Source organism: Musca autumnalis, unplaced genomic scaffold (assembly GCF_047663935.1).
Source record: "Musca autumnalis isolate F117 unplaced genomic scaffold, ASM4766393v1 scaffold_4, whole genome shotgun sequence".
In the NCBI taxonomy this organism is placed as follows: domain Eukaryota; kingdom Metazoa; phylum Arthropoda; class Insecta; order Diptera; family Muscidae; genus Musca; species Musca autumnalis.
This window is the reverse complement of record NW_027411977.1, coordinates 142,649,221-142,674,636: the sequence shown is the minus strand read 5'-3', so window position 1 is coordinate 142,674,636 and position 25,416 is coordinate 142,649,221. Positions and strand designations below refer to the sequence as shown.

Genomic DNA, 25,416 nt, shown 5'->3' with positions numbered 1-25,416 from the left:
ATATATGTATGTAGTAATAGATTTTTGAGCAGATCTTAGAGAGCCGCTGCCAATCGGCCCTCTGATGCTACAGAACATGTCATACTTATCGAAATACCACATACCTTTAGCCATCTAGATGACAATAGGTCTGTACAATAACCCAAAAGTTTGTACAAATTTGCACAAACTTTTACAAAATGCTGTTCGATAACAAACTTGTTCAGTAAAAGAGAATTGAGAAGTCTTGCAAGTAGTTGGAAGAACTTGCAAAAACTTTTTACTTGCAGAGTTATCGGACAGGTATAAAAACTTAGCATTCATATTACTTTCATGCATCAACTCGAAAAAAGACGGAAACAAATTTCATCAAAAAAAAAAAAAAATTGGGAAATAGTTTCATGTTTTTTTTTTTTTTCAGCAAAATTGATACTTATATTTTCATGATATATATTATAAATGGTGACTTCGTTTCTTTGGTGACCTATAGTGAAATTTGACGAAGAATATATTTCTCGTTGACATCATCCCTCTAAAGTAATGTTTTGTGGGACAATTTTGACTAAACTCAGATGAAGTTCAACTTTAACCCTAAACCGTGGTTTTCATTTTTTGAGATTCCTGGCGATTGGATAAGATTTACAGATTTGTAGAATTTTTAGATATGATATGATCAGATTTTAAAGGATTTTTGAAAGATTTTCGAAAAAAGGAACAAAAATACCCCTTTTATGAGGGTTAACATTTGTAACAGAAACATCCTTCTCAGTAAAGTTGCCAAAGATAATGTATACCTAAAAGGATTCCAAGATATCTTAACTCGAACATTTCGAAAAAACTAGAAATGGGCGGAACTTGCCCGCCTACTTTGGTTACTTCCCGATGTAAATTTTAAAAACGCCGATACACGTGTCTCATATTTTTAACTCTACTTTCATAATCTAAAAAGTTTTTCCCATCATTTTGAAAAAAAAATGAATTTTTTTGCACAGTGTAATTATTTATGTAATTTTAAAATATTCACATAATATATAGTAGTGTGAGATGAATATGATTTTATTTAATAACCCTGTACTATAATTTATGTTTTAAAGCAGCTAATAAATAAATTGGAATGATATCTATTGGCCCTCGGCTAAATTCAATAAAACTGCAACACTTTTTCACACTTTTACCATTAAAAAAGTACGGGAACAAAGCTAATAACACGCACTCCGAAACTACATATCCTAATTATAGCTTCGTTCCCGTATTTTTTAATGGTAAAAGTGACAAAAGAGCAATCCACATCATATCCTTAAATCTTTCTGCTCCCATTGCGAATTAAATCAAGAAAAAACTATACTCAGAAAACTGATAAACTAATTGATCGAAAAGAAACAACCCATAACTATACTTGGCCACTCTATGTCTGGGGTAATATGAATCCCACGACGAAAAGCTTCTAGTAAAAAAATCCACATGCTGTTGAAAAGGATGTTGACGTGACCTGTGCTGTCGTACGACAAACCGTGATGATCTAAGCGCAGAAATAATTGACAAAACTGACTATAATGGGTTTATCATCTTAGACTAGATGGATGGGACAAAAATATACGTTTTGGCCAGACCGTTTGTAAATGAGGCAATTAATAACATTGAATTTATTTGTGAAAATTACAAGCTGACATACGTTCTGATGGATTAGTTGTGGAATTCTGTAACTCATTTTTCGAGTTACCAACAAATATCGGTAAAATTAAAATGCTTATAATTTGGGTAACTAACGAAACATTTCGGTAAGTTAACAACCAAAATAAAACTGTTGCTAAATCCTACCGATAACAACAGTGTTGTCAACTTTGATCGATAGTTTACATTCATAATTTAGTTACCGATTTTTGTCGTTAACTCAAAAAATGATTTGCAGAATCCCGTTACAGATCTATGTAGTAAGGGATGATAATCATTGTAGGGGTACCTCCTCCTTCAATGGTAGTGCGTTATCATTACGTAAAAAATCCTACGATAAATGTAGGAAACTTCTCAGACCTCGACATCTAGTTCGACAGACCTCTTTGTCTGCACCCCAAGTGCTGCCCGCGCAAGTGGCTGAGGCTTTCGCAGGTGACTTAAACATGCTATCTAACGTTACAGCGAATCATGACTTCATCGATCAATATGCTTAAGGGAAGCCTCATTTCTTAGTCCGATAATCATCCGCATACTTTACGACCTTTTTCTCTTCTGTGCGGTGTGGAATTTCAGGTAGAGGTTAAACCATGCTGTAGATAAAACCCTGCCTTGTGAAGAACTCTGTTCCTCCCTACGGTCCTTAGACTTCTTATTTCTGAATTCTACAAGCAACTGGCGTCCACCAATTTAGTTCGTTATCCAATGTTTCTCTTTTTCAAAAGTCATGAATAGGTCAAGTGCCACTATAACTGTTCGGACGCTGGTTCAACTAGTATATTTATGTGAATATGACGAGTAGTGTTCTTATGGTGCTGTGCAATTTTTTTTTTTTTTTTTGACTCCATGCTGATGGTAGGCAACTGGGACTCTGCTTTTCATTATGGATAGGAGTGGTGCCTCTAGAATCTTCTCTACTGGCTACTCTGCGGGCATCCTTGCCCAGTGGGACAACCCTACACACTTTCCAGGCGTCTGGTACAATAATTACTAAGGATAGATTCAGGACACTTATCAAATACTCAACTCCGGGTACATCAATGTTGCGTTATGTTTAAGCAACTGGAGATTCAGGCTGGGACCAACGCTTTTTCTGCACGCAGAAAAATATATGTTAGAAATATGTTTGGATCCAAACAAATATTTGTTTGGGAGTGATTGCAAACAAATATATGTTTAGATTCAAACATAATTTGTTTGTGTCCAAACAAATATATGTTTGCAACATTTTGTAACATATCTCATTTTTATTTGTTTGGGTACCAACATATTTTTTATGTTAGAACATATTTTTTATGGGTGGAGAGAAGATTTTTTTCAAAGAGAGTAACAACAGGGCTCTTGCGGCTGCGGAATGCTGGTTTATAATAAAGACCTGTGTCTTGTGTCAGTAGGATACGCAGAAGCTTTGGTAGTGTGTATGTGGTAAAAAACGTGTGTTTCGTGCTTTGTTGTTGTTAACCAAAGTAGCAAGCGAAGAGGAAAAGAAGAAAATGGTATTAATTATTTTGTTCTTTTTTCAGTTATCTAAATAAAGACGGTAAAGTGAGTAAATTAATCAGTGTTTTGTCTTCCTTTAAAGAAATTGTGCTTTTTAGTAAATTAAATGTCCAATACATTTTACAATTGAATCAAAAAGGTAAATGGAAATATTTTATTGGACAAGGAAGAAATCGCATTTTTTTCTGGGTGTGTTTCGGTTGCCATCAGCATCATCAGTCATCTTAAACTCTGATTACATTTCCTGGACCGAGATGCCTATCACTCTTAGAGTGCTCTATAAATTGCCGTTTAAAATAACAAGCTCACCTCTGCGTTTCTGTCAGTGTCGCGCCGTTTAAAATAACAGCAGTTCCTTATTTCTCGGATTCGAGAATAATTTAAACGTTGCCCACAATTTACTTATTCCTGTACCAATGTTCCATTGCATCAGACCTAGCCGCTTTTTGGTGTATGTTCGCTTATTAAACTGTAGGAGTAAGTTTCCTAACTCGTCGAAGCTCATCACGCTCAGTTTCTAGTCCCGTCAACTATAATTTCAGTATATATCTGTACAACCCACCAGCAGTATTAAAAAAATGAAGACGAATGGTGATTTTACTACTGCCAGTAGTTGGCTACACGGGTTGGAACAAAAGACTGCTCTAAATCCACCAACTGACACCTCGGTGTTTGAGAGCTACCCATAAGATGCGGTGGCTAATACATAAACAGGCTTTTCAGGTCAGCTATTCCACTGGACCTTCGGGTCAGCAATGCTACTGGAAATTCGTGTCGGATGTTTTGCAGGGCCTTCGAGTGAGTTGTTCTACAGGGCTTTCGGGTCAGGAATTCCACTGTGGCTTTGAGCCAGCTGCTCCGTAATAAGAAACTAGATCGTAGCACTGGACTAATACCCAAACGCCGAACCCATCGTGTTTCCGGCCACCTACAACCGAACCCATACAGCCGAACCCATCGTGTTTCCGAACATCCACAGCCGAGAGCCGAACCTATAGTGTTCCCGAACATCTACAGCCGGACCCCCACAGTGCTCCCAATCATCCACATCCATGCGCAGAACCCATCGTGTTCTCGAATATATACAGCCAAACCCATTGTTTTCCCGAACATCTGCAACCGAGCGCAGAACGTGTTCCCGAACATTTACAGCCCGACACCGAATATGCACCACCGAACATCGAATACTTCGCCACCACGGGTATCTGTAGCCGAACACTAACAATATCTTGTTCCCGAACTCTAACAATATCGTATTCCCGATCGTCTACTGAGTACGGAATACATCATGATCCCAATCATTCACGCCCGAACACCATTTCCCCGATCATCTACCGTTGAACATCGACCTCACGATCACCAGAAATTCATCACGTCGGACGACTATAGACAAACCGTCATTAACCCGATAGGTTCCCGATTACTTACAAACCGTCACCAAATTCCCGATTGACTACAAGGAGTTCATCGAACACTTAACTTCTCGAGCTGGTAGAACTAACTCCCCACGAACTCCCTAGCTGCAAAACCCGCATCGAGTCTTCATAAACTACCTTCACTCCAACGATTAATCCTACTACACCTATTGAAAATATTCTTATTAATCCTACTACACCTATTGAAAATATTATTACCTATTGAAAATATTCTTAAAGTAGTATTTAAATAAATAAAAACAAAAAAAAAACAGATTTAAACCCTCATTTCGTAAAGTTTAATGGATCCTGAACGCACTGATGGTACTGAAAATGATCTAAGCTACCCGAGAATCTGAGGGAATAGACAGGCCTCTGAAGCGGTGATTAGTAAATTTTCGGAACCCTTACCAATTAGCTTTTCCGTGGGTGGTCTGTTAACGGAGACAATGACAGACTATGGCCTGAGCCATGGAAAATGACGGGTTGACAGGACACATCATTTATAAGACAGTCTAATCAAAATTCCACAGTCAAACACTCTCGTCCAGTTTCATATCAGTTTTAATGGAGTACGCCTTCTATAGGTGTTCTTGTGACGCTAATGAACTTCATGTAAGGCGACTCAAATTTATCCGCCGCTGCGTAAACACATTCATAGTAAAGTATTTTTTTCAAGCGTGGAATACTAGCCAAAGACATAGCTAATATAGGCGAATCTTTAGCGGTTGCTAAAAACGTATCAGCTTGGGGAGGTATCTCCATGATGTGAAAAAGAAAGTAATCATGGACTATAAATATTTTCAAAGTTTTTGTTAGCGTAAGGTGTTTGTTCAGTGATCGGCTGGCAATCAAAAAAAGCGCTACTTATGTATCATTTTAAATCTTTTTTATTTTATTTTTCTCAACTGTTCACAAATTGTGGCTACTTCACGTCGAATAGTTTTTCCAGATACTGTTCGAGGAAAATCTTCGAGAAAGTGTATACCCCCACGTAGTTGTTCAAAATGCTCCAGATGTTCGGATGCGTATTCATGTATCTGTAACTCATTTACATCACTGTTAATACATTTTATAACTGCTGCAGCAGGCAAAGATCCCATACAATCATCTGGTATACCAACAACACATACATCAGCCACCCCTGGTATTTGGCTAAGAACCCGTTCAATCGATGAAGGTGTATAATGAAAATTATTATATTTTAAAATATCCTTTTTCCGGTCCACAATATACAGTTGCATGGCATTATTGAAGTAGCCCATGTCACCGCTGTGTATCCATAAGTCATCATCGTAAATGGCTTTTGTTGCCTTCGGATTATTAAAATAACCTGCCCAGGGTAATTTTGTGCGAATACATATCTCCCCAACTTCGTTAGGACCCATCGACTCGCCATGTGCATTGATAATTTTTACTTCGACATTAGCCTTTAAGAAACCCACAGAATTCGTTGGTTCCACCATACCAGAAGATACTATGACACATACTTCACTTGTTCCGTAGGCCACTTTATATGTGGCATTTGGGGCATATTTTTGGAATTTTTCAATCAGCGAGTAACTTACTCTACTACCCCCCACCGCATAATCCACAATGCTGGAGAGATCGCATTCGGATAACATATTCGATGTGAAACATAATGCCATGTGAGATGGTGGGCCTAAAACTGCAGCCACTCGATAACGTTCTACAATTGCAAAAAAATCTTCAGGACAGAATGGGGCTTCGGATATAATGTATGTTGTTTTCGTCAATATGGATCGCATGATACCGATTACGCCAGATAACCAGTACAAGCTACTGAAGCAAAGTAAATTTTCGCAAGGTTTATCGTTCAACCTAAAATTACATATAAGGAAGTTGGTTCAAGAGATATGCAATCATCGTTGCGTGCGTATATACTTACATAGACTCTCCTAAAGCAAGTAGAGCAGCATGCGACATATTAACGCCCTTGGGTAAGCCAGTGGTTCCTGAGGAACAAAGGATTGCAGCCACTTGGTTTGGTCCTTGCTGCAAGTTGACAGCTTTATACAAGGAAGGGTTAATTTGACTGGTGTATTTGAGGAAGTCTTCAATACTTGGCACTCCTTCAATGTGATTGCGTACTGTGTATATGACCGTTGAATGTAGATCACATTCATCAAGAGCTTGTTTCATCTTTGTGTAGATTTTTCCATCACAAAACATGAGTCGTGGTCTAGTTATTGCATAGATGTGCTTGATTCCATTAACCCCAAAACTAGGATCCAAAGTACTTAGCGTTAAGCCAGCCAGTAAACTTCCCAGGAAGAGCGGTGTTACATAGTCACTATTTCCAGCACATAAACCTATAATTGTGCCTTGAGGTATTTGTAATTGTTTTTGGAAATACTCAGCTATTTGTATTGAAAACAAAGCTACTTGCCGGTTCGTTAACTCAATTCCACTTTGGAAGCAAATCTGTAAATGAAACATGCATTTGTTCACAACCTTACATAATAAGTTATTCACAACTCTACCTGTGCTTTGTGTTCCGGATTTTCCAGTAGATATTTCAGTAGCACGGTCCCCACAGAATCCTTTGGCCCAAATCGACTTGCCCGTACAGGACCTCTCCAAATTTTCGACTTCTCATCAAAAGACATATTCGTCAATTGATGTTGTTTCTTACAGTATACAAATGTGTCATACTTATGTCTCAATGTTATTCGCATAGCTTTATCATTTGGGTTTGAACCAGACTACACTGGTCTACAATTACTTTAAATCGTTGCTGTTGTAAAACAAAACTCGGGACAATTAACTTCAAACACAAGCAGGAAGCTTTGACGCAGGAACATCCTCCTCCAAAGCAGACGAAGAGAATTAGCTACAGGTATTGTGTTAAGTATCTGAAAAAATGTTTATTGCTAAGCCTTTGGAATTAAATATTGGCGGAGAAAATACAAACGTGTCCAGAAAGCAAAATATGATATACATGTTGAAATCGGTTCAGATTTGGATATAGCTCCCAAACAAATTTTCGCCCACCTAATTTAATTAAAATTGGATAAGCTTATAAGATATAAATTCGGCTGGTTTCAAGTGTCTGCATATGTTTCCACCATTAACTATTTTCAAAGCAATAATATGTTTCCGAAACATAATATTCAGCCAATAAATACCTCAGTCCCATTTTATCAAATTCGGTTCAAATATATACATAGCTCACATAATTAAGAATATTAGTTTCATTACTGAAAATTATAAATCAGCCATGAGTAGAGTTGGGCAATCTAGTTCCCGGAGCGGATCGATCTTTCTAGTTCCTTTTCCCAAAAGGAACTAGTTCCTCAATATAGTTCCAAATAGTTCCAAGAGCGATATAGTTCAATGAGTCTTTCACTTTCATAGTTCTTGCTGTTTCCTTCGTACCAAATAGTTCCGAGAGCGATATAGTTCCATAAATCTATATGAATTATCTTATCGTACTTTTTGTTTCCTTCGTTCCAAATAGTTCCGAGAGCGATATAGTTCCATGAATCTTTCTGAATTATCGTTTGGTGGAAGTGACATAATAATAAATGAATTGCAGCGATGTAACGCGCATGTCATTTACGTTTATTTGCCAATGTGGCAGAATCTGAAAACTTAACACAACGAAAAAAGATCCACGTAGGTGATAAATTAAAGAAACGAGATGAACAAAAGGAACTATATATGATAAAGGTTATAGCAAGAGCCGGATATAGTTCCTTATTCGGAATAGTTCCTTGGAACTAGTTCGTTCCGGAACTACACAACTCTAGCCATGAGGTACGGCCCAAAAAGTTAAACATATAATTATATTCCATTTAATTCGAAGCTTTTAAAAAGGTTTAATTTTCTTGTATCCTTAATTTGTTAGTATAGTGTATAGTGCTCAGGGGTAGTGATGTCGGGTATACTTATTTTTATTTGCGGGTGTGCTACGCAGAAGCTTTTTGCAGCAGCTTCTTCAACTAAGGAAAAAAGATTCATTGCAGCTTTGTGTCATTTGTTATCAAAACATTATTTATTATATATGTATGTATGTATATATGAATGCATATGAATTGGAATAATAAGATAAGAAATTTTAGGACAACGACCGTTACATATGCAGTAAATAAAGAAATCGGAAATATTCTATAAAAACTCTGCAACAATAATATTGATTATTTTTTTACAGAAATAAGCATAGGAAACTGAGCAGTAAATACAAGAGCATCGAACATTTTAAAATATTTATATTCATAGACTTTGAATTCGCTCTACTGTGATGTAAGGTAAACTATTTATCGTTATTTCACTTAAAGGATCATCCAATGAACGAAAGCTATACAAACAGTGACTCTCAAGACATTTGCAACAGAAATTCTTTATTCAGGTATTATATATACAACTGCTCAAAATAATAGTTACCCATTGTAAATTTTTCTCGAAAGTTTAATAGATCGGTTATATTTATTTAAAAAAGTTGAGAATATGCTTTTTTCTTATACCTCAATGTCATAAAAGTATACATACAGAAAAAAGGCCTCTCTAACATATTTCCCAAACATATTTTGCAGAAAACATATATTTGTTTGCAAGCAGTCCCAAACATAACATATGTTTGGGTCCTGAAACAAATATATGTTTGGGTGCAAACAAATACAAACCCAAAAGCCACAAAAAGAAAACCAAACTAAAAAGTCGCACTTTTAAAAAGAAAAAATAATAGAAACATCCTTGAACGCTTCTCCTTAGTTGTGAAATAAAATACAATTTCTTCAAAGTTCAAATCATCAGCGTGAAATCGGCATCTGGAATCAAATGATTATATAATGTAATAATTAGGTACATCCATATTTCAAATATACATATGTATGTATGTATATGAAAAATGTATTGATGTAATTACCAATATTAAATGCGATTCCTTCCTTGTCCAATAAAAAATTTCCATTTACCTTTTCATCCAATTATAAAATGTATTGAACATTCAATTTATTAAAAAGCACAATTTCTTTAAGAAAAGACTGATTTTTCACTTACTTTACCATCTTTACTCAACAATTGTCTCTAGAACACTGAAGAAACAAGACCAACATAATTAATACCATTTTTTTCTTTTCCTCTTTGCTTGCTACGTTGGTTAACAACAACAAAGCACGAAACACATGTGTTTTACACATACACATCACAAAACTACTGCGTCTCCTATTACATCATACACACAGCTCTTTATTATAAACCGGTATTCCGCAGCAGCGAGAGCCCTGTTGTTACTCTCTTTGACAAACATCTTCTCTCCACCCATGAAAAATATATTTTATTATAAAAAAATATGTTGGTACCCAAACATAAAAAATTGAGATATGTTACAAAACAAATTATGTTTGGATCCAAACATATATTTGTTTGCAATCAGTCCCAAACAAATATTTGTTTGGATCCAAACATATTTCTAACATATATTTTACTGCGTGTAGTAAAAATTAATTTGGAACATATTTGTAGAGTAGTTTGGTCTGATACGATTACATTTTATAGGAGAAGGGACCAAAAGACCCCTTAATAACAGTATGAGGGTTAAATAAAATGAAAAATGAAGCCAGCCATCCAAGAAAAATAAGAACCCAAGGTTGGGTCAAAATCCATTCATTTATAGAGTTTTGGCCAGGTTTTTCGTAAAATTGGACACTGTGCTGTGCCAAAAAATTTGAAATTTTGTGGGAGAGGTCACCGAAGGAGTGGGCAGATATGTCCTATTTTCGAAATTAAATTAAGTTTGGACAAAATATTACGAGAACCTAATTTTGGGCCAAATCTGTTGATCCAGCCAGACGGACAGACATTGGTAAATCGACCCAAATTGTTTGAAACGGATTTCGTCTAAACATACATACATACTTAGGATAGGCATTTTATTAATTAGTTTGCGAATATAAGAAAAAAAAACGCAAGGAATATCCTCTAGAGCCCTGTTGGAAAAATATTTATTTAATGAAATTTTGCCTGTTGAGGCGAATATCGTTTTTAATGATTTTTATAAATTTTCTCGTTTAGAGTTAAGCTTGATGATCGAAATGTTTTTGCAAGTGAAAAAGGAAAGCCAAGGACTTGAATCCACACAGTCACCAAATTATGTGACCTGGTTTCACTGTTAGTTGAGCAGCTCTTCAGACATATCGACTGTGGAATGGCTTCTCTGTACTAGAACTTTTGGTTTTTCAAATGCAAATGTGTTTTTATACAATAACAGATATTTGGCCGTTGAATTGTATTTTTCTTCATGACAAAAGCTTTTTTTTTTTTGCGCTGCCTTTGAAGTTATGAGTTTGGCTTTGAAGGCTAACACGCCGTGATAACATTTTTTTCATATGTTTTCACGGACATGGGTTCAAATACCAGCCGGGCTCAGACTGTTTTTTATTTTTATGAAATTTTGCCTGTTGGGGCGAAGATCATTTTTAATGATTTTTTAAATGTTCTCGTTTAGAGTTAAGCTTGATGATCGAAATGTTTTTGCAAGTGAAAAAGGAAAGCCAAGGACTCGAACCCACACAGTCACCAAATTACGTGACCTGGTTTCACTGTTAGTTGAGCAGCTCTTCAGACGTATCGACTGTGAAATGGATTCTCTGTCCTAGAACTTTTCGTTTTGCAAATGCAAATGTGTTTTTATACAATAACGGATATTTGGCCGTTGAAATGTATTTCTTTATGACAAACGCTATTTTGCGCTGCCTTTTTTTGTCGGTAATTTAAAAAATGAGTTAGACAATCGCACTACTGATGGAGTTTTGCGACTTAACCTATTTTGTATGGACTTAGCTAAAATTTTGCCGGAACCGAATGTGGATTTCGTAGTCTCAAACATACCTGCCATTCCACTGTCGATACGTCTGAAGAGCTGCTCAACTAACAGCGAAACCAGGTCACGTAATTTGGTGACTGCGTGAGTTCGAGTCCTTGGCTTTCCTTTTTCACTTGCAAAAACATTTCGATCATCAAGCTTAACTCTAAACGAGAAAATTTATAAAAATTATCATTTATACCACGTTATTATAGTGGCTAACTTTGACTGTGACCTCTGAAATGTGTCCTTTATCAATTTTCGCTATATATCTTCCTATATAACAAAGATTTTAGGTGAATAACATATTGGGATCAAACTACAGCCCTTACCGATAAAACTTAGAAATATAAACCCTTTACAATATCTTTTTAATATACTTTAAATGCAAAAAATGATTTGGTAATGAAGGTGGTTCACTTTTAGTTTAACTGTATGTTGGTATTATCAGCCATTTTGGATTGTCATTTTGTTTTGTGCTCTTTGATTTTTTACTATGTATTTGAAAAAATGGAAGAAGAAGGTTTTGCTCACTGACTAAATAGATACACTTCTTCGTGTATCTCACACACAAAATTTTGGAAAAAAATCCACAAGATAAATCTAGGGAGATTCTGACATTGCGCATCGTATTATTTCATCCTGTCATGTATCAAGTTGGAATATGGAATATATCGGTACCGTCCTTCGGGTACCTCCCATTCAAAATCAATATATTTTATATACGGCATAATTGCTTCATTTTTGGTCCTGGGATTAGGGTATATCTCCGTCGGCAGATCTGAACAAATTATGAAAAGACCTTTAGAAATAGCTCCCGGTGCGAACTTAAAAACGCGTTTTCTTTATGGGGGTAATATTCAACCTAAGGTACGACGAGGTTTTTTTGTTATAGCTCTAATATACGTAGTTCCACATAAGGGGTCGGATTGACGCTCTAAGGTATTGTTACGGAATTAGATTTAACTAATCTCCGTGTAGACGTTGTTTTATTCCCCAGTACGATTTGCACCAAATAAAACAGGGTTCGTTTTAGATTACGTTTCTTCAATGCTTTATTTACTTTATTACACTTATTCGTAACCGACTTTAATTACTAAGCACACAGCTTGTATCTAGATAGCACGCAGCACTTCTTTTAACGATCTGTTCAGTTCAACGCTTAAAACACAACTAACTCAATGTTGCCGTTCCTACCGCTATTTATACCCAAAATCTCCTTGGTCTAGAATTATCCACAAAATCTGGCAACATCTCGAATCTGTGCAGCGAACACACAGACGCACATTCGCACTAAGCGAACAACCATACTCACATACATACAAGTAGACAAGCGCAGTAATGACGTAATTACAACAACAAACAAATGCAAGAAATAAAGAAGTAACAAACTAAACAATAATTACATGATTGTGGCAAAACAAAACAAAAGCACATTAATGAAAGGTAAAGAACTAGAATGTTGAAGAGATTTCTACATGGTAGTTGTTGTTGTTGCTTAAATAAAGTAACTGCGTAATAAAACTTTACGTTACAATTCAAATTTTTAAATTAACGGAAATTAAACTAAATTAACTTAAACCAATCAGTTAAATTCGTAACATTGCCTCCCGCTTAAGCCTGTTCGTCCCGAATAGGCACAGTTCCCTCTCTGTGGTATGGGCATTGGTACCACTGCCTCCCGCTTAAGCCTGTTCCTCTTGACTAGACGCAGTTCTCGTTCTGTAGTGGTGGCAACTGATTTAGATGTACCCTCTACTGCGTCAGCTTTGGACTCTTGCTCTTCTGGACGACGTTGCTTTCTCTCCAGGAATCGCGACGCTATACCTTCTTTCTTCGTGGTCACCCTCCTAAGTGCCACCTGTTCTTCATCGGACTTGTCCTTTCTTGCTGTACGGTCGCTTTTCGATGCACATTTCCTCGACGTACGTCTTCGCTTTTTCCCCCTCGTTACGGGATTTTTCCGCTTTCCTACGGGCCAATTGTCGGCGGCTTCCACCTTCAGCGTACGGATATCGACAGCGATCTCGCTGGATTCTGCCTTCGGGCGATATTTGCTTTTCTCGTTGTAGCCCACACTTATCGGTATTTCCACATTGGACCATGTCATCACGCGGTGCTTTATGTCCAGGTTGATATCGAAGGCAATCATGAAGTCTACACCAAGTATAACTTCGTCCATAATATCGGCCACTACAAAATCGAAATTTACAGATTTTCTACCCATGCTCAGCCTTTGGTAGGCCTTTCCATGCACCGTTGTAGTCTCGCCTGTGGCCGTCCGCAATTTGACTCCATTTAACGGCATTACCTTCCCTTTTACCAAATCCGGTCTAATAATGGACTTTGTTGCACCGGTGTCCAATGTCAAGGTACGCAATACACCATTGACGAAGCCTTTCACCGTTAAGTTGTGATTCTCCTGCTGGACTAGGCTATAGAGATAGTTTGGCCATCGTTTTCATCCTCTGCCAGCGGCGCCTCGTGATTGACGGAATTCATTTTATTTGATTCACCTGATGTCTCTATTTGCAGATTCTTGGCCACCGGTTGGTCGTCGCTTTTTGAAGGCGGTGAGGCGAATCTGGGCCTTTGTTGTCGCAATCTGCATTCCCGTGCAATGTGTCCAGCCTTCCGACAGTTATAGCACGCCTTTTTCGTTCTGCCAGCACCTCGTTTCACTTTATATATTACCTGCATTTGTGCATCTTTCATTAGTTCGACAACGGTCTGGGGATTGTTGTCCTCAACTTCCAGCCTCTGCACATTGCAAGCCTGAGGTTTCACCATTGTCTCTTGCTTATGTCCGCCACCGTACTTAAGTTCGAGACCAGCAATTATATCTCCATAGTTGTTTCTAGAAGCGGCGGGAATATTCTGTAATACGTCAGCAGCACCGCCCTTCAATGCCATAAGTAGTCGTACCGCCTTGTCGTTGTCGCTCCACGAATTTCTCGAAGCCACCATCTCGAATTGTAATTTGAAGACATCAAACGATGTAGATCCGTCGAATTCAGGAGGCTTGATTTTCAGGGTGTTATCAATTACTCGCACTGGTTCTCCTTTGATTTCCAGTTCCCACATTTTCTTTTCCAGATTCACAAACTTCTCGTCGTGGGCCAGAAATTGTCCATCCAATTTCTTTAAATGGTTTTCCACAACCTCCAATCGCTTTTCAATAACCTCTAATTCTTCCAATTTTTGAGAATTTTCGTCCAATTCCTCCGTCAGACATTTGAAGCTTTCATTTATTGCAATAGATTCCTCTTCCATTCTCTTACTAAATTCCTTCGCCAATGTTGCTGTAATCACTTTTGCAACCTCCGTATAACTCGCAACCGCCTCTGAATTTTCATCTCTAATATCAAACTCACATTTGTCGATGTCCACTTCACGGTACTTTAACTCTTCCAAAAGGCGTTTTTGTAGCACAGCCTTACTTCCGGTAGTTGGCAACCCAAGCTTAGATAGGAACTTCTTCAAGTGTTCCTCTTGTAGATCCTTGAATTTTAAGTTCATTGTAGGATTATCGTAATCTCACTTCCTGACACCAATTGTTACGGAATTAGATTTAACTAATCTCCGTGTAGACGTTGTTTTATTCCCCAGTACGATTTGTACCAAATAAAACAGGGTTCGTTTTAGATTACGTTTCTACAATGCTTTATTTACTTTATTACACTTATTCGTAACCGACTTTAATTACTAAGCACACAGCTTGTATCTAGTTAGCACGCAGCACTTCTTTTAACGATCTGTTCAGTTCAACGCTTAAAACACAACTAACTCAATGTTGCCGTTCCTACCGCTATTTATACCCAAAATCTCCTTGGTCTAGAATTATCCACAAAATCTGGCAACATCTCGAATCTGTGCAGCGAACACACAGACGCACATTCGCACTAAGCGAACAACCATACTCACATACATACAAGTAGACAAGCGCAGTAATGACGTAATTACAACAACAAACAAATGCAAGAAATAAAGAAGTAACAAACTAAACAATAATTACATGATTGTGGCAAAACAAAACAAAAGCACATTAATGAAAGGTAAAGAACTAGAATGTTGAAGAGATTTCTACATGGTAGTTGTTGTTGTTGCTTAAATAAAGTAACTGCGTAATAAAACTTTACGTTACAATTCAAAATTTTAAATTAACGGAAATTAAACTAAATTAACTTAAACCTATCAGTTACATTCGTAACAGTATTTTGACGGCGACGCGTCGCTTTAAGGAATTTTGAAAGTATTATTTGACCACCGAATTGGTTGTAAGTTGGATTTTTTGTGCTTAGAGAAGTAAAGATATATGTTCACAAAAACTGTCTTATAGGTCCATGATTAAGTATAGCCCCAATATAACGGCCCCACTTGATTTCAGGTATCCTTCACGTTTTTATCTACATAAGTATAAATTAACTGTAATTATTTTATTAATGGTTCTCAGTGGTTGCAATTTTAGATCACTTCATGGTGGAGGGTATGAAAAGTTTGGATTTTTCGAACTTATCGCTTTTTTACTTGTTGAAAATCATCGTTGACGGCCAACATTGAGCTTTTTTAAATTGAATTTGAAAAAAGTAAAAATTTCCCATAAAAACCTAAATGACGGCATTTGAATTGTATTCATAAAGATATGGCTAAGGGAGGGGGTACTTCCCTTTGCCGTATTTCTAGAAAATCGGTTCAGTAGTTTTGTAGTTGTAACATATTTTAAAAAGTGTGCGTGATCAAGCCTTTGGGTCCTAAAGAAGTAGGTAAGGTCGGAGACACAACAACAATTGCCTCTTAAATTCATATCCAAACCGATACATTCGAAATTTTTGTAAATATTTTCAAAGAAATAGAGTATAGGGAAGTACGCCGCCCCCTTCGAAATTCAACAAAATTTTTTACAAAAAAAAAAATTGGTTATTTCTTGTAGGGCATGATATTAGTGCGAAAATATGTCAACATAGTTTTGATTTTTCTGACAATGACACATAGTGGAACTCTGGGCATGTGATTTTACATAAAAATCCATCCTATTAAGATGAACGGGAGTGTATTTCAAAATCTCAACTTTAACCAAATACACATTATGCCTATTATAAAAACTGAACAATGTTGACACATTGTGGAATTCTGGGCATGTGATTTTACATAAAAATCCATCCTATTAAGGTGAACGGGGGTGTATTTCAAAATCTCAACTTTAACCAAATACACATTATGCCTATTATAAAAACTGCAAAGTGTATTTCAATGCCAAAAGTTTTAGCAATACTGTGTAAAATTTTCATTCTGGCCGAATTTAACACTGACTTTTACTTTACATACTTTTTCTCACATCCACAAAAACACTTAAAAAGTACGACAAGTACCTTTGTACCTTATTCAACAAATTAGTCACATTAACATCCCATTACCATGTTCTCTTAGATGCTTCCGTTAGTTTTGTTGGAGCAATTTTTATTTTGTTCATTTATCATAGTCCTTATTGACCATTTTTCGTAGTCCTTATTTAGGATCTATCAAGCAGGCAGTAATTGATATATTCTTCGCTAATAATGGCTTTACATCTGTGGACATTCTCTGCTAATTACTTGAGAATATCAAACTCCATTTATCATATCTCCAATTTACGGAGTTATAAAACGACAGAGAAGCCTCTAATTAGACCTTTGATGTGAGTATTTTTTACTTTTAAACAGGCCGGACACTTGTTGGCCATTAGAAGATTTGCAAAAGTCAATGGTTTTTGGTGTAACTATCAATTACTGTTCCATCATAAATTACAACTACTTGGGTAGCCCTGAAGATGTGTGCAACATAAATAAGACGTTATCCATCTCTCTCTGTTTTTTTTTTTCTTTTTAAAAGAAGACGAGAAGGAAGCAAGTACATTTGAAATCAATGCAACCAAAGGATGTTTCCGTTCAGATAATTAGAGAAGACTAGACAAAAGCGTAACAAATTTTTCAAGCAGAGTTATTGATTTTGTTGTTTTAGTGTTTATGGATGATACGCTGCGTAGGCAATGGCTAATTGACCTGTATAAAACTGTTGGAAATTGTTGTTGTATTGTATCTCACATTAATAGAAAAATAAGGAATACTTCCTAGTTTCTATACACATTAGGTACAAAATGGTTTGCAGTCAATACTTAACTTCAGAATCAACACTTTAAATTTTTACTACATTGCACTAGATAATTTGGCCTTATACATTGGAGGAGCAGAGTATCATAGCTGATGATAACCACTTCATATTAATACACGAACACAATTACATATTGAGCCATCATGAGCTTTGGTATTCTGGTAATAAACAGAGGGTACTGCGCTGGCCGAGCAAATTGATAGCTTCACGTATTGCACGGTGAATAAAGACTCTCCTACGAGGATAACAGAAGTTTTTCGGAGCTCGCCAGATATCACTATTGTAGCACCAGTCCGATAAATGGCGTATCCTGGCAACCCGTCATAGGCCACCCGTTCATAACCTCTGAACGCCGTTCTTTTCTGAACCATGGGAAAGCTGGCAAGGGTTCACCGAATTTACCAATCACCGCTTCAGAGAGCTGCCCGTTCCCTCAGATCCTTGGGTAGCTGTGAGAACTTTCCGGGACATCATCACTGGACATCCGCTCGCTCGAATACCCGAAATAAGACCAAATTTCCCAGCAGAGGCGACGGGACTAGCAAATGAGCGTGATGAGTTTCTTGTACGAACCCTGAAGCCCCAGAGAGAGAGAGAGAGAAGAGAGAGAGAGAGAACTTTCTCTTGAAGTCAACTGGCTAGTAGGCGAACATAAGCGGATAAAGTGGCTAGACCACCTGAAGCAATCCATACATTGGTACAGGATGAAGTAAATTGGCCATGGTTAAATTACTCTCGAATCTGGGAAAGAAGGAAGATATAACGCCTGTTACTTTCAACCGTGTGACAGTAACTGGCCCAAAGAGGTGCACATGTTATTTTAATCGGCAGTTTATGGAGCACCCGAGAGTGATAGGGCGAAGAGATGTCTGCTATGCCGTGTAAGAAGAGCCCTCCCAACCGAGGAGGTACCACCACATTTTACGATGGGCGATGTTGCAGACGTCATTCGAAACGCGAAATCATCCATCGAAATATCAATGGTAATGGATGAAGCCAGAGTTTTTTTCTCTACATTTACCGTTATAAAACCGAAAAAAGGTAGAGACCCAAAGGAACCAAACCCCACGCCGCGGCGCGCCGGCCAGTTCTATGCAACGGATTGACTCAGATGAATCTTCGACCAGGGGCCGTCACCTCAACAGTGATGTGTTTGTGTTCGTATAGTTTTTCAACATGGGAGCGATAGATAGCCGGGATAGAGGGAAACCCCGGGTCAGTATGGATGTGTTGCGTTTGCCAGATCCGCATCCACCACATGTCAACAATGGTGAGATGTAATGGATGTAGGGAATGAGTGCACTTCCAGGATTACTGCCATAGGTATGTACTTTTCGAAACCATTAGAAAGCTGATTGGCAAGGGTTCAGAGAATTTACCAATCACCGATTCAGAGAGCTGCCCATTCCTTTTAGATCCTTGGGTACCTGAGAGCACTTTCCGGGACGCCATTGCTGCAGCAGCCGCTCGCTGCTGTGAGCGGAACTAGGAAATGAGCGTGATGAGCTTCGTTGTACGAACTTTAAAGACAAAAACTTGGAGAACTTACTCTTGAAGTCAACAGGCTAGTAGGCGAACATAAGCGGAAAATGTGGCTAGACCACCAGAAGCAATGCATAATTGGTAAAGGATTAAATAATATGTGAGCAACGGTTAATCACTCTTGAATCCGGGAAAGAAGGATGATAGAACAACTGTTACTTTCAACGGCGTATTGTAACTGACCCAAAGAGGTACGCTTGTTATTTTAACCAGCAGTTTATACAACACCCCTAGAGTGGTTGGCAATTAACCGTACAGGTCGATTTCACTCCTGTCGCCAGTCAACCATGACATGCTGTTCGAGGATATAGAAAATAACACTCTCCAACCGTGATTGACTATGTGTGCGGACGCTCCTCATTTGTGGAATTCAGAAAATAGGTCTAAAACCCGTAGAGTGAACTTCTTCTTTCCCCAAGGTTGATATCTCCGCAAGTTTTTAACCTCTACCTTTCTGAAATTCCACACCCTCCAGATGGCATATAGATCGCAACGTATGTGGATTATTGTACGATCTTGGCGTCGTGTACTATCGTTCGGTGACATATGCGATACTCTTAAGTTAAATGTCTACACAGCTGACCTAATGCAGTTCTTTCGTCTTAGGAATATGAACATATATCGGCTGAAATGAGGCTCCCACTGAACATATTGGTCGATGGTGTACTGACTCCGACCAAGAGGAGGTACCTTTCTATTGGGGCTATATGAAGACGTTTACTTACACTGACAAATTCCTTGTGGAATGTTGTGTACCCCCAACGAAAACTAAATACCAAATTTCAGTCATTTCGCTTGGATATTGAGGCCACAACCTCAAAATACCGAGGTACCGTTCCATGGGGGATATGTCAAAACGTGGACCGATGTGGCCCATTTAAAATACCAAACATCCTTGGAGTAATGGGACCTACTATACCAATTTATAAAGCTCTATCTTATACATTGCGAGGTGTTTCTTGATTTCAACAGACAGACGGAAGCACAGTGCGAAATATGGAAAGTTAAGCGGAACTTGAACAAATTTTGAAAGTACATAAAATTAATTAAATTTTTATTGAATTCGTTAGCTAAGTACTTAAAAATGCACTTATAAATTGCATTTTTTCTTCATAAGTTTTTTCTAAGAAATAAATTTTTTATTCATTAAAAAAATTGAGTGGTGCGCCAAAATGGTAAGTCCGGATGCCAAGATTTATTTTTCGTACTATTTTACAAAACAATTATGGTATTTTACTTTTTGAAAACACACAAAAATCTCTTATTGTTTTCATTTAAAAAAACTTGAATATCTATCTATATTGAAGATCGTACGTTTCCGCAGCTGTTTTATTACCTTGCCGACAGAGGAAAACCCAATTTTTCAGATTATATGTATATTAGGGTTATGACTTTTTGACATTTTTTCTAAAAAAACAGTAAGGAAAGGATCATAGTCGGACGGGGCCGACTATATGATACCCTACACCACTGTGAATATGTAAAATATATATAGGAGATATATATCAATTTGAACTGATTTCTATATAATATGGTACACTTATTACTAGATAAAATAGGGTGTTTCGTGCAGCAAATACGTGAAATCGGCGAAAATATATATGGGAGCTATATCCAAATCTGAAACGATTTCGATATAATTTGGCACACTTGTTTCTAGATCGAGTTCAGACACACAATCTAAATTTCATCAAAATCGGACGTATATAGCGTGTTTAGTGCAGCAATTACTTCAAATCGGCCGAATATATATAAGGGAGCTATATCCCAATCTGAACCGATTTCGATATAATTTGGCTTACTTATTTCTAGATCGAGTTCAACCACACAATCTAAATTTCATCAAAATCGGACGTATATAGCGTGTTTGGTGCAGCAATTACTTCAAATCGGCCGAATATATATAAGGGAGCTGTATCCCAATCTGAACCGATTTCGTTATAATTTGGCACACTTATTTCTAGATCCAGTTCAACCACACAATCTAAATTTCATCAACATCGGACGTATATAGCGTGTTTGGTGCAGCAATATCTTCAAATCGGCCGAAAATATATATGGGAGTTATATCCAAATCTGAACCGATTTCGATGTTATTTGGCACATTCATTTTTAAACCGAATTCAGTCACTCTTTCCATATTGCATCAAAATCGGACGTATATAGCGTGTTTGGTGCAGCAATTACTTCAAATCGGCCGAAAATATATATGGGAGATATATCCAAATCTGAACCGATTTCGATGTTATTTGGCACATTTATTTTTAGACCGAATTTAGTCACTCATTCCACATTGCATCAAAATCGGACGTATATAGCGTGTTTGGTGCAGCAATTACATCAAATCGGCCGAATATATATAAGGGAGCTACATCCCAATCTGAACCGATTTCGATATAATTTGGCACACTTATTTCTAGATCGAGTTCAACCACACAATCTAAATTTCATAAAAATCGGACGTATATAGCGTGTTTGGTGCAGCAATTACTTCAAATCGGCCGAAAATATATATGGGAGATATATCCAAATCTGAACCGATTTCGATGTTATTTGGCACATTTATTTTTAGACCGAATTCAGTCACTGATTCCATATTGCATCAAAATCGGACCTATATAGCGTGTTTAGTGCAGCAAATACGTCAAATCGGCCGAAAATATATAGGAGAGCTATATCCAAATCTGAACCGATTTTCACCAAAAGCAATAGCATTTTTCCTATGGATAAAAAAATTATATTCCCCAATTTTCAGCTGAATCAGACAAAAAATGCGACCTGTATGTTGCGAACAAAAATACATTGACAGGCGGACAGACGGACGGACATGCTTAAATCGACTCAGGGTCATAACCCTAATACTTATATATACCAAAATGAATGTCTAGACGAGCTGAGTCGACCTGGCTATGTGTGTCCGTCCGTCTGTCCATCTAAACTCTGTAATCACGCTACAGGTCGCAATTTAATTCGGATCGTCACCAAATTGTGGGTGTTGATAGGGGTTCCGGAGGGGAAGAAGCCTATTGATTTTGGTGATGGCAGGTTAATATTTAGTGGTCGGAATGGATAAAAAACTTATTTGGACAAAAAGTCAACGTTATTTTCCAAAGCGAATATCTTAGATTCTATATGGGGTATACCGAAAGCGAAACGTGAAGAAGAAAGTAGAAAATATCGCCTTTTTAACGACGATGGTCAAACAACGAAGATATGACAATAGTCGCAAATAAAACACAACTTTTCATTTTTGAGATTTTATTAATAATGACGAATATCACAGCTTTGGTTGCGAACTTTCGAAAAGTAAAGCCTGACTACGAAAGTAGAAAATACCATCTTTACAATGATGCAAAGTAGGTACTCGTAGGTGGCCAAGTAACGGAGATATCGCAATAGTCGGTAACACATTCCATTTTTTTGTAATCAAGCTACAGGTTGCAATTTTGGTGATTAATGGGCTCCCGGAGGGGAAGAAGACTACTGATTTTGGCGATGGCCGGATAATATTCAGAAATGAAAGTAGAAGATATCACCTTTCTAACGATGTAAAGTAGGTTGTCGTAGGTGGTCAAACAACGTACATATCGGAATAGTCGTTAAGGAAACCTAATGAATTCATTTTTGCGATTTTACTTATAATGACGAATATCACTGCTTTGATTGGGGACCTTCCAAAGGCAAAGCCTGAAAATCCCACCTTCACAATAGCTGTGTTCTTTTACTTACCTGAGGTTACCATTTTTACCATTTGTTACCATTTTTAACCTGCAAAGCGTTCCTTAACCCCGTGGCAAAACTGGAAGCAATTTTTAAGAGAGTGAGAGTGGAGAGATAGCGAAAATGGCTTTCGCTTCTACCACAGGCTACCAGCAAAATTTCTGAGGTAAAAATGGCAGAACTGATTTTTCGACTTTTGTTTGACGATTATTTCACCATGAAAAAGAAAATGGACGAAAAACAGAAGAAAAAATCGAACGCTGACAAAACTAAATTAAAAACTGTGAAATAAAAGACGAAAATTGATGATCTACCATATTTCCGTTCCTTTTCTTTTCTGGTAAAAATGTTCATGAGAGAGCAATTTTAAACAATTTTGACACTTTTCTCTTTTACAACCCTTACCATTAACAAAGTAAAGGAACAAAGCTAATGATACAAAGTAAGTTGGCGTAGGTGGCCAAATAACGGTCGGATAATATTCAGGGGTCGGAATGGGGAAAAAACTTATGTGGAGAGCATTAAAACTTTATTCAGATGCGAATATCCCCGCTTCTAGTAGTAATTATACCCTCCTATATACCCTCATATACGCAATAAATTTAGCCTAGATATTGATCTTAAACTGACACCCGAAACTGTCAACTTCTGAATACATTATATAATCAAGTAAACCATTACTTGTTATTTATTATTGACTCCATTTAGTGCACAATTTAAGCTGTGAGTTGAAATTTGTTTTTTTTTCTTATTTTTTAATTAAAGAGTCTTTTAGGTTGTTTTCTTTAAAATATAAGTTTTTAAGTTTCAAATAATATATACATATTTGCAATAGGTACAAACAGTATTCAAAATTATTACCTTTTAATGTTATCACTGAAATCTGGGGCTACATAGAAACATAAACCTACCATCCTATCGACGAAATATATCCATTAGATCTAAAATGTACAAGTTTACAGGAACTATTTTAATTTTTTTAACCCAATTGTTTTGCTGTAGTACTGTTCGCCATTATTAAACAAAAACTACACACAACAATACGTTCTCAGCACCACCAATGCTTATTTATTTCCGGCAAGGACATTTCCAGTCATAATTACCCATACATCGACAAAAAAATGTTGCTGTTATTGCTGTGGTAAAAACAAAAGCAAGTATGTGACGTGATATGTGGGTGCGACCTGGCACAAGGTAAAACTTTCAGGTTAATTGCTCAACTATGTAAGTGACTTTGGTGCCTAACAAAAAATTCATTGTTACGACATTAACGAACGATTATTACTTTGCATGCCATGCCATTCATCCAAATGTTAAATCCTACTGAGTTCATTTATTATCCATAGAACACGAAAGCCGAAATGAAAGTTAATAAACTTGTTTTGGGATTTATGTTGAAACTGAGAGAAGGATTTGTTGTATTAAGAACGATGAAATATTTGCATGGCAGAGTTATGCATACATAACACATTTGTTTACACAATAGCATTAAATTGCAATATATTCAATTTTTTTCGAGACAAACATTGAGTATTTAATATTTACTACAGAATTGATATTGAACTCAAAAAAACATTACAGGTATATTTCATTACAGGAACTATTAAAAATGTGTTTCTTTTAATCTGCTTTTTATCTTGTATTTTATTTTAATTGTACATCAAACTGGATATTCCGGGAGGGAGGAGAAATGGAATGATAAATTTTTGGAGACTCGGTGCAATTGCCATAATGAGAATATCTTTTATTAAATGATATATTTAAAACAAGGAAGAAAAGTCTATAGTCGGACGGAGCCGACCATGGGATACCCTATACCACTATCCCTGGACAATCGCTCTCCACGGAACTTCTTTTCAATAATTGTGAAAATTTAATTATCAAATATCAGAGATGTAATGTACAATACTTATGACCAAAACCAAAAAGTTATCTAGCATGACAAAGACATTTTTGTAGCAGTAAAGGAAAATTTAGTTCACACAAAACAAAAATATAATGAAACCCACTTATGTAGTACTACTACTTCCGTTGTTTAACCGCTACGTTATTGAAATTTTTACCAATTTCACAAAACAGTTTCAGTCCATTTAACCCGCTAAGTATTATCTGATCTTCACGTTGGTTTGTACGCGTTTTCTTCATCATAAACTCTAACTTTGTTTAAAATTTTGCGGGTTATTATTTTGACCTAAAGTGCCGCTACAAAATTGGTTAAAATTTTGTTTTTGGTCCATTTCATCCCCTGAACATTTTACGACCATCACCAAAAACTAATCATTTCTATTCTGGCCCGAACCCAACCTCCTTAAAAAATTCGTTACAATCGGTCCATAATTGCGGCCTTAAGCTTGTTTACAATTTTTAATGGACGGACACACATCGCTAAATCGCTTTATCTCGTCAAGATATGAATTTCGGCATACCAAAAAAGGTGTCTAGGACGAATATTTCGTGGTGTCACATAAACTTTTGGAGAGACAATATGTAGCATGGGATAAAAATGTGGTTCTCTACACAGAACCCATTATATATTATGCAGTAGGCCCGTTATCTAGCAAACACTTTATTGCAATTTACATCAGAGGAAAGGGCAGTAGTTTTTTTTTCCATATG

At 37.0% G+C, this 25,416-nt stretch overlaps 1 protein-coding gene across 1 annotated transcript; it reads right to left on the bottom strand.

Annotated features, from left to right (window-relative positions):
* Nucleotides 1–5,432: 5,432 nt before the first annotated feature.
* On the bottom strand, nucleotides 5,433–23,794 carry LOC141400662 (uncharacterized). The gene is made up of 4 exons (XM_073980027.1): nucleotides 23,662–23,794; nucleotides 7,070–7,441; nucleotides 6,475–7,010; nucleotides 5,433–6,407 (listed from the first exon to the last, which is right to left on the bottom strand). Exons 2-4 carry the CDS (start codon nucleotides 7,262–7,264, stop codon nucleotides 5,456–5,458), a joined length of 1,683 nt encoding a protein of 560 aa, XP_073836128.1. The 5' UTR covers nucleotides 7,265–7,441; nucleotides 23,662–23,794; the 3' UTR covers nucleotides 5,433–5,455.
* Between the last annotated feature and the right edge of the window lie 1,622 nt (nucleotides 23,795–25,416).

What these genes read in the sequence shown, in the direction of transcription:
- LOC141400662 (XM_073980027.1), bottom strand. Translation starts at nt 7,264, where the DNA reads ATGCGAATAACATTGAGACATAAGTATGACACATTTGTATACTGTAAG. An exon ending in ATCCGGAACACAAAGCACAG is followed by an intron (nt 7,011 to 7,069) that starts GTAGAGTTGTGA and finishes TTTCATTTACAG; the next exon opens with ATTTGCTTCCAAAGTGGAAT. An exon ending in CTTGCTTTAGGAGAGTCTAT is followed by an intron (nt 6,408 to 6,474) that starts GTAAGTATATAC and finishes ATGTAATTTTAG; the next exon opens with GTTGAACGATAAACCTTGCG.